At 35.7% G+C, this 10,539-nt stretch overlaps 1 protein-coding gene across 1 annotated transcript; it reads right to left on the bottom strand.

Annotated features, from left to right (window-relative positions):
* Nucleotides 1-8,734: 8,734 nt before the first annotated feature.
* Nucleotides 8,735-9,892, bottom strand: LOC134633705 (uncharacterized). Its single transcript, XM_063482688.1, has 3 exons — nucleotides 9,535-9,892; nucleotides 9,003-9,359; nucleotides 8,735-8,739 (listed from the first exon to the last, which is right to left on the bottom strand). Exons 1-3 carry the CDS (start codon nucleotides 9,890-9,892, stop codon nucleotides 8,735-8,737), a joined length of 720 nt encoding a protein of 239 aa, XP_063338758.1.
* Between the last annotated feature and the right edge of the window lie 647 nt (nucleotides 9,893-10,539).

Raw genomic sequence — 10,539 nt, 5'->3', positions numbered from 1 at the left:
CACTTACCTTCAATATTGAGTTTTGTTCCATTTCCAAACAGTATCTCTCCACATGTGGCCACAGCACAGTAATAAGTTCCTGTATCAGAGGAGCTGACGTTCCTGGAGAAGCTGTAGACACATTTCTGTTGGGAGGGAGCCTCAGGACTCTGCTCACAATAATTACCATTGTCTCTATGACTATAAATTAAACTAGGATGAGATTCATCTGGTTTGGCTCTGTACCAGTACACACTGTGATCTTCTGTACATGTTCTGTTCTCAGAATTAGAGAGGACTGAACACTGCAGAGTTACTGGGTCTCCTGGATGGACTGGATTAGACAAAAAGTCTTGAGTGACACCAGTGATGCCTGGGTCGGGTCCTATGAAATAAAAATAAAACAAATATGTTTCATTAAATACTGTTGAATTTAAAAAAAAATTCAAATATATTAAATAGTGTACATTTAGGAACTGTGAATTGTGCAACAAAAGTACAAGAACTGCAAATAATTTTGCTGTTGTTGGCGCATTAGTGTTTCTCTTTCACTTACCTTTGACTCGAAGAAAAGTTCCTTTCAAAAATGTCATGGTTAGCTGACTTTCTTTGATGCAGTAATAAACAGCTGTATCGGTTAATTGTGCTCTGTTGATATGTAGAACAAAAGTTCCAGGCTCTTGCTTTGTTGTAATATGATGAGTCTTTTCAATAGTCGGAGCATCATGAGATATTGTTGATCCTAAAACTTCAGGAAAGCTCTGAGAAACAAGTCTGATCCAAAATAAGTTTGTTAAAAGCCAACGATGATCCCGGGAACAATTTAGAGTCACATTTTGCCCAACAGCAACATTTTTGGTGTCAAAGATCTGATGATCTGAGCATCCTGAAAATTAAAAGCAGAATCATGGTTACCAACAGTGATGTAGTCATATAATCTTTATATTAATATAAGCGGCGACAGTACAGTGAATACGAATTCTATACTTACGCCCAAAATCGATCAGGAGCAGTATATAAAAAATTGTCAGCATTTTGTTTTTTTCCTCTTGACACAGCAGGCATTTGAAGCTGCATTATGAAAGGATTTGTCTACATTTAACCGTATCGCATGGGAGGGAACAACTTTTAGAGCAATCTTATTGGCTTCTCATTGTAGTGCTGTTTCACTGCACTACCACAATGGAAATATACTATATACAAAGCTTAAACACATGAAACAACACCAGCAACACACTCATGGTATTTTATGTTTGACTCTCATATTGGTTTTCTTACAGTGGGCTGTTTACAGTAGACAACACATACTTTGTTGACAACAGTTTCCTCATATGGAAATCAAAACAAGAAAATGTGAAGACTTTGTGTAATGTTAGTTAATGTTCCAGATTCAGTGTTACCCTATTTTATTATTTATTAGTTTCACACTTAGGACATCTACATAAAATGTGCTGTAGTGCATCAGTTGTTATTGGGACTGGGAGCTGAGCAAGCTTTTTCTCATTCTCATTTCCATTTATATTCATATTTATAGTCATATATTAACCCAAACCACATCTTAGCCCAACCCTTAAAGTGCGTTTTGGTGCTAATGAATGCAAACCTCAAAACTGAGTGAAAAACAAACCAATCAGTGAGTGGAAACAAAGAGCAAAAAGTGCCAAATTTAAACTGCAGTCGACTAGTCGACAAACTTCCTGCTCCACTTCTTAATCTCCTAAAGCCCTTTGCTGAACTTTCTTTGCCTGAATTTAATAGATATTGTTGAGAACATTTTACCCTCATTCAGAAATAACTGTTATCTATTTGCAAAGTAAAATATTAGTAGACATACAGTAATTGTGAAACTTCATCGGCTGATAATTGTCTTACCTTCATAATACCTTTTGAACTCATCATGAAATAAGACAAATTTAGGTTAGATTCATGGTTCTGTGTTAACGAGCTATATATATATATATATATATCATCATGCAATTTACCTTTAATACACACACATAAAATTGCACCCAGTTCTCAGAAAACGCTCTGATTATTGGACATTTTTAACATGTCCTTTTCACCTGAAAATATGTATATGGCAGTCACTGTTTTACCATAATCACCTCTATCAAAGTGAATAAAACAGTGGATAACTGTGACTGTACACGATTAAACTTCTTTTGATTGAGTACTCAAAATTAATTTTGGTTCTCCTTACATTCAAAAAATACCTTTTTATATTAAATTAAATTAATTGAATAACAATGAATGTGAAGATCATAATGCAAGTACATGTCAGTTTTGTGTGTGTAATGATAAAATCAATTTGAGTTTGACTTTTTTCCATACTTGTTTTTAAAATGCTACAGTGGTTAATTTAGACTTAAGTGGTTGAACAAGGGACTTAAATATATGGGTGTGCACACAGACAAACACTACAAGTAATGCAAATATAATGAGTTTGATTGTGGTCAAGTTGTCAAATTTGAAAACCTATTCCATACGATAAGAGACAAGGTACAAACACAGGAGTCCAAGTTATTGCTAACATATAAATACAGATAACCATTCACGCTCACACTCACACCTACGACCAATTTGAAACCATCACTTAGTCTAAACCCACGCATGTCTTTGGACTGTGGGAGGAACCAAGTACCTGGAGAGAACCCACGCAGAGGCAAGGAGACATTCAAGTTCTACACACAAAAAGTCCCCAGGCTAGATTCAAGCCAAGGCCTTCTTACTGTGAGCAATAGTGCTAGCCAGCACTGGTGAAACATTAAGTTAAAAGTAAATAAGAGGTGACTGATCTTTTGCAAAATTGTTATCAGACATGTTTCCCTGTGGGCAGATGGAAAAAACAATTATGTGAATAATAACATGTACCTAGCTGACTGAAAATCAAATTCTTCAACTTTGCAGAGCAATGTACAGGGCATATCACAAAATAAAAGCCAGAATAGCTTTCAGTATTTTTTTGTGACTTGTCATATTTGAAATCTGTGGCTAGTGTTGGTAGCTCTCCACTAAACAGCATGTCTTCATGCATACTGCTGTTCCAGCAATAACGAACAAAAACCAGCAGCAATGCACCATTCGTGACATCAGTGGACTCGTACAGTTGCAAACAGAAAAATGAACTACTTTTTATTCTTTCCAGAGGCTGATGCTGTATGTCTAAGGCCATGATAAGGTGGTTCACAGTGTTGTTTGAAGGGGGGATGGTCAGTAGCTTCTTTGCAGCAGCCTCTCCAGTCATCTCATGCCTTTTGGTTTGATTTATATTTAATAACTAAATCAAATCTACTTCATTTCAACAACTAAAACCTTGTCAAATAAAAATGATGATAACATGATGCAATGTAATAGACATTTATTTATTATGTGTATGTGAACCTGCACATAAAACAAAATGCCAAACAGGCTAACAATTCATGGAACAAAATCAATTCCTCTGGTGTCATCGGATTGCATTAGTCCACTGACCACACATTGGGATCTCGCTCCACCTACTTTCCTCCATTCAAAAACCTTTACTTCAGGAAGTCAGTGCTGTACTTGCAGAAAAATGTTGCCTTTTGGAAGGGGGCCTTGTCACTTTTATCTTCATTTTTGCGTTTTAAGAACTTCTGCATATATTTTGTTAACTGCAAATGTCGGGGAGAGTGTTTTCTTCTGCTTGCTTATTGAGGCTGATTAAACAAATATGACCAAGTGGTGGGAAGCTGTATTGTAGCTGAGATTTTCATGGATAACAGTAGTCCCTGGTGTCTTCAATTAATAACTTATGATGTCCCGCGGCCCTCGCGGCCCACAGGTGTAAAACTAAAAAATGTTTGCGGCCTTCAAGGTGTGGCTCTTAAGAATCACTGTTCTAGACAGGTTGCCAATCTATTGCCTGGCTAACACATAAATACAGATAACCATTCATGTTCACATTCAGACCTATGACCAGTTTGGAACCATCAGTTAGTTTAAACCCACGCATGTCTTTGGACTGTGGGAGGAAGCCAAGTACCTGGAGAGAACCCATGCAAAGGCAAGGAGAACATTCAAGTTCTGCACACAAAAAGTCCCCAGGCTATAAGCCAGGACCTTCTTACTGTGAGCAATGGTGATAACAACCACTGGTGAAACATTAAGTTCAAAGTAAATAAGAGGTGACTGATCTTTTGTAAAATTGTTCTAAAAGACACAAAATGTGCCAGAAGAGTAGATTAAAAAAAACTTATTTTGTGATGGACCTAGCTGACTCAAAATGGAATTATTTTATTATGCAGTATTTATCCCAAAACCTAAGTTACAAAAAATTGGATTATGTTTTAGTGATTTAACATATTTCATAATATACAGCAGTGTGATAAATGAAGAACTGTGTAGTTTCATTCTTTTCTTTTTCATTTGAATATTTTACTTAAGATGGAATCAAAGAAATTTACTTAACCGATTCCATCAAGTTTGTACTTGATGAAAGCTGTTAATGGTTCATGCTCTTATTTAGAAAATCGAAGTAAATGATTAACTTATTCAGATACACATGTACACATATACAGCAAGCTATTTCTGAGTAAGCATGTTACTAGAGGTTTTGTGAATCCTCACTTCATATTGTAATTCACAGTTCATTTATGCAGTTTATAGTTAATTCAGGATTTAGTGTGACCTCATTTACAAAGTCTTTAAAAGTGAAACAGAAAGGTCAGCACTAACAGTCAGCTGTTGTCACAACAGAAAAAAGAAACAGACCAGTGTTGGGTAAGTTACTTTAAAAAAGTAATTAATTACTATTACTAATTACTTAGATAAGTATTTTAAATACAATATTGACTAATTACTGTGTCAGAAAAGTAACTTAAGTACTACATAAGTATTTAACTAAATACTTCTTAAAATCCATATAAACCTTGAGTGGACAAACAATAGAAATTAAACTCTTTAAATAATAAATTTTTTTAAAGACGGACACGCTACAGTACACAGCGGTAGCATCTGTTCCACAATGTAGCCTGGCAGGGCTGGACTGGGACAAAAAAAAAAAAAAAAAATCGGCCCGGGCATTTTGACTAGAGACCGGCCCACCAGGTATTATAGGAAAAGCCATAAAGCCTTTGAATGAAAACAAACGCTGTTATCACAGTGATGTACACTGTCTTGTTGGTATAAATGTATCAATCTAATAAACTTAAACCTACACCATCCTCCCTATTCTGGTATTGGTCGAGTTAACCTCCTGAACTATCTACAACACATAGTGAAAACCTGAAAGTAAGACAGAGAAGACTAGAGGTGAGACATGATCATTACTGATTACTGATGACAGATTTAGATATATTTTCATAAATCATTCATTTGCCACATCAATAAACAGCATGGCAGGGCAAAATATTTTTTCTAACATGGCAACCTTTAAAAAGTGAAAGGAGACAGAGAGACAGGTGAGAAAGAAAAACTTAACTGACTTTTTGATGGCATTTCACACACAGTACTGGTACAGAATCTAGAAAATGTGGGAAAATGCTGGCACCATAAACAGTACTTAGCTACTTCTGAAGAAATTATGATGGGACCCTAAAAAAATACTATGTACAATAATGGATTTCTATACATTTTACATCAGATGAAAACGTTTGTTGTAAGATTCAGAGCGATAAACAAACAAGAGAGAAAAGCCGATCAGCTGATCACTGATCAGTTTCATGATTGAAGTAGAAACAGAGGGAGATCACCATCGGCCCACCGGGCAAATGACCGGTATGCCCGATGGCCAGTCCAGCTATGTAGCCTGCAGTCATTTTTTAAGCTCACCTTCAGACGCTTTCTGTGCTGCTGAAGTAAAATCACGTTTTGCTGCTTAGCAGGAGTTTCCGCGGTGTTATCCATGGATGATGAACAAGGATCACTCAGAAGTGTTCGTCTATGCTCTGTGTCAGGCACTTCAGTAGATTACTCGCGCTATTAACAGCAGCCGATAGTTTTTTCTCCCCAGCACATAGCTTACATGTTGCTGTAATGTTCTTGTCTGCTTGTTTCAGAAACGTGAAGAGACGGGAATATGTCCATTTTGTAAAACAGCCACAGGCTTCAGCCGAGTCCGACGTCTTCCGCTGTAGAATACGACTATGCAGCAAACTGGCGCGAAATGACGTGCAGCTGCACTACAGCGATGTTAGAGCGGCAGAGTTTATTTTTACCTTTAGAAGATAAATTAATGAAATTAAATAATGATATTCAGCGAGTTTAGTTACTTACAATGTAACGCAAGTACATTGTAAGTAACTGTATTTAAAATACCTAAAAATGAACAGTAATTAGTTACTCTACTTATTCAGTGGAAAAGTATTTTAAATACAGTAACGCGTTACTTAGTAACGTGTTACACCCAACACTGAAACAGACAAAGCACAAAGTGACACAGGAAGATTTTGGGTTATACAAAAGTAATTTGCCTAATACAGAAAAGATGTTTGACCAGAGTCTAATTATATAATAGGGTTTAAGACAGAGAGACAGACTGAGCAGCTGCAGTCACAGTTGACTTTAATTTAAACATACTGAAACATCTTCATGTTAGAGTGAATTGTTAAATGTTTGTCATTTTTATGCTTACCATCCATTTCTACATTGTTTAACTGTAGGATGAAAAGAATTCCACAGTCCCCTCCACAGATTCTCGAGGTTCTGGGTGAGGGGCTGTAGTCTTTTATTGTAGATACATCCTATCTGAAAGATCTGTTACTTGTGTTGTAAGCTTCCTGCTTTTATGACCCTTTTGGTCAGCAGGAGGTAACACACACACACACACACACACACACACACACATTCCTACTTACATATAGAAGTTCACACATATACATACAAAGCCTTGTCTTAGAACTATGTGGGCGTTACTTTTTGTGTGAACTGTCTCTCAATAAAAGGCAGCGAGAGGAGGCCGGATTTGGGGTCATTTTCGTGCTGGACACAGATGAGGCCTCCCTTGCGCAAGTAATCGATCGATCGCTGACTGTCTTGTTTTCTTTCATGGTGAATAAGTCTCTAGAACTATCGGGGTTTGTGGGAACAGACCCAACACTTCATTTAAAATAGAACACGAATAACGTAATCACTAAACAATACCGAGTATTTCACAGAGCTTCACAAACAAGTGTAAAGATCACAAACAGTATGTATATTTAACTGATGAAAGCTTTGCTCCCTTGTCACAAGGGATCACTCAATAATGAATGGGAATGTCTGTGGGATGTTTAAGAGTTTGCAATATTTTTTTGCTTCTTCCTGTGGTTCAGCTTTCCTCTGGTTAATTGTCAGCTTATTGAAGTCAGTTAGCTAGCTTTAGTCAGACAAATCAGAAAATTAAGTCAGGCTCAGTTCCAAAGTGCACCTGAATTAAACAAATAAGTTGTTTTGTGCTGTTTTTAAAAAGGTGAACTCAGCTGAATAAAGAAAGAAAAATGTGTGTGTGATTTTAAAGTGAATATTTAAATTGTCTTATTATATGGAGTAATGATTCAATCATAACAGAATAGATGAAAATGACTTTGTCATTTTAATGTTGTACTATCAAAGTTAAAACATAATTTTGTGCTTTACTTGCATTTTATGTTGGATGTATTTAATTAAATCCATTTTCAGAGCTCTTGTGTTGCACATTAACAGACTAGCATCGCACTAGCATTACTTTGCAACAGGAAGCTGTGGACCTTATACGTAAAGTTACTTCTCATATATACAAATTAATTATAATCTATGGAGGAAATCTGAGAAACCAAGCATGCTTCAGATATCATTTGAGTGTTTTATTAAAGCTTCAGCAAGATCCTACTGAACATACATAAAAAGCATTTCATGCAGGGTGAAAAACTTGAATCACAAACCAAACAGGTCCAAAAAGGTGCCAAATAGTTGTTTTCTGAACACCTGACATAAACAGCTGAAAGATACAAAGTGCTCACACAACAAAATGGTATTTTAGAACTTTCTATGCAGTGTTTTGTATCTCTATTACAGTTGTCACAAAGCAAAACAAAAAAAGTGAAGAAAATAGGACATGAATTAAAAAAAACACTAAATACAAAGATTTGATGTTGTAGTTGTTCCAAAGCACATTTTGTTTTTGATGACTTACTGGATTTATTTTCACATAGTCATCATTTCAATGTCTTTCTCTTCTGCTTTTAATATCCAGACTCAGTGAATGAAATCTGGGCATGCCAATATTAAATATCAGTCCAAAGTGAAGAAGAAAGGGAGATGAAATACAAGCTTTGCTTAAGCATCACTTTTTCCACACTCAAAAGCTCTGACATCAGAGTAAATACAAAGTGTCTCTGTTGCTCTCGCATTTGTTCTCTCTGCTTTGCGAGTGTTTCTCTTGGTAAAGGTTGGTGCAGCATAAGTCAATGAGTCCTCATCTCTCTGAGAAATACATTAAATTTTATCAACTGAAATGCACATCTGGAGACTATCATTAAAAACTGCTGGATTTATTTTTCTATCAGGCTTTTAATTGCAAAATTTCTTACTTTATGAATTTGCCGTTCTTCCCTAGTTGTTTCTGTATTTGTTTGTAGAGAAGCAGCAGCTGGATTAAAACAATGTGAAAAGTGATCAGAAGCAAATGTTTCACTGTATTTTACTTTACAAATCAGTTGTAAATAAGTATGACTTAACCAAATACTATTCAAGAAATCGATATAGAAGTAACTCTTCTTACCCGAGGTTTTGTTTTTTTCTTTGATGGTGTAAATGAGGAAGGCTATGACAATCAGGCTTATACTGAGAGCAACACATAGCAAAATGAGAACTGTGTTGGTCAAATCCCAATGATGGACGACTGGAACTATATTGAAAAAAGCTCTTATTTAATGTGAAATAATGAAATAATGAAACTGAAATGTAATAATATTTATAATTTATACACATAAATTCATCAATTATTATGTGCTGATATACTTCATCTAAATCCATTGTAGTCAAAACTAAATAAAATATAAACTTTTATATATTTTATTTTTTATTTTAATACAAAAAACACTTACCTTCAATATTGAGTTTTGTTCCATTTCCAAACAGTATCTCTCCACACGTGGCCACAGCACAGTAATAAGTTCCAGTATCAGAGGAGCTGACGTTCCTGGAGAAGCTGTAGACACATTTCTGCTGGGAGGGAGCCTCAGGACTCCCCTTACAGTCATAACCATTGTTTCTGTGACTGTACATTAAACTTGGATGAGATTCATCTGGTTTGGCTCTGTACCAGTACACACTGTGATCTTCTGTACATGTTCTGTTCTCAGAATTAGAGAGGACTGAACACTGCAGAGTTACTGGGTCTCCTGGATGGACTGGATTAGACAAAAAGTCTTGAGTGACACCAGTGATGCCTGGGTCGGGTCCTATGAAATAAAAAAATATGTTTCATTACATTCAGTTAAATACAAATATATCATAATAATAATAATAATATATTGAAGTAGTGTGTCTTCAGGAATTGTGCAAATAAACATATGAAAACGGTAAATAATTTTGCTGTGGTTGACACATTAGTTTTGCTGTTTCTCTTTCACTTACCTTTGACTCGAAGAAAAGTTCCTTTCAAAAATGTCATGTTGCGCCTTCTTACTTTGATACAGTAATAAACAGCTGTATCAGTTAACTGTGTTCTGTTGATATGTAGAACAAAAGTTTCAGGCTCTTGTTTTGTTGTAATGTGATGAGTCTTTTCAATAGTCGGCGAATCATAAGACACTGTTGATCCTACAATTTCAGGAAAGCTCTGAGAAACAAGTCTGATCCAAAATAAGTGTGTTGAATGCCAAAGACGATCCCGGGAACAATTTACAGTCACATTTTCCCCAACAGCAACATTTTTGGTGTCAAAGATCTGATGATCTGAGCATCCTGAAAAATTAATGACAAACAGAATCATGGTTACCAAAAGTAATGTAGTCATATAATCTTTTATGTTAATACACAACGGTGACAGTGCAGTGATTAAGAATTCTGTACTTACGCCCAAAATTGTTCAGGAGCAGTATATAAAAAATTGTCAGCATTTTCTTTTTTTCCCTCTTGACACAGCAAGCATTTGAAGCTGCATTATGAAAGGATTTGTCTACATTTAACCGTATCAAATGGGAGGGAACAATTTTTAGAGCAATCTTATTGGCTTCTCACTGTAGTGCTGTTTCACTGCACTACCACAATGGAAATATACTATATACAAAGCTTAAACACATGAAACAATACGAGCAACACATTTATGTTAATTTATGTTTGACTCTCATTTGATTTTCTTACAGTGGGCTGTTTACAGTAGACAACACATACTATGTTTACAACAGTTTCCTCCGGAAATCAAAACAGGAAAGTGTATTATGGCTTTGGTGAGACTGTGTATGATGTTAGTTAATGTTCCACATTCAGTGTTACGGTAATTTATTGTTACTCATTAGTATATTAGTTTTTATGTAGCTGATACTTAGGGGATGTGTATCAGCTTTAGTCAGGAGTTAGAGAATCAAGTCAGGCTCAGTTTCAAAGTGCACCTGGATTAAAGAAAGAAGTTAAGTTGTT

The sequence above is a fragment of the Pelmatolapia mariae genome, linkage group LG2 (assembly GCF_036321145.2).
Source record: "Pelmatolapia mariae isolate MD_Pm_ZW linkage group LG2, Pm_UMD_F_2, whole genome shotgun sequence".
NCBI classification, from domain to species: domain Eukaryota; kingdom Metazoa; phylum Chordata; class Actinopteri; order Cichliformes; family Cichlidae; genus Pelmatolapia; species Pelmatolapia mariae.
This window is presented reverse-complemented; position numbering and strand designations above follow the sequence as displayed.

Coding starts and splice junctions, on each gene's coding strand:
- LOC134633705 (XM_063482688.1), bottom strand. CDS start 9,892: ATGATTCTGTTTGTCATTAATTTTTCAGGATGCTCAGATCATCAGATC. Junction 9,360..9,534: donor AACTTTTCTTCGAGTCAAAG/GTAAGTGAAAGA, acceptor TTTATTTCATAG/GACCCGACCCAGGCATCACT.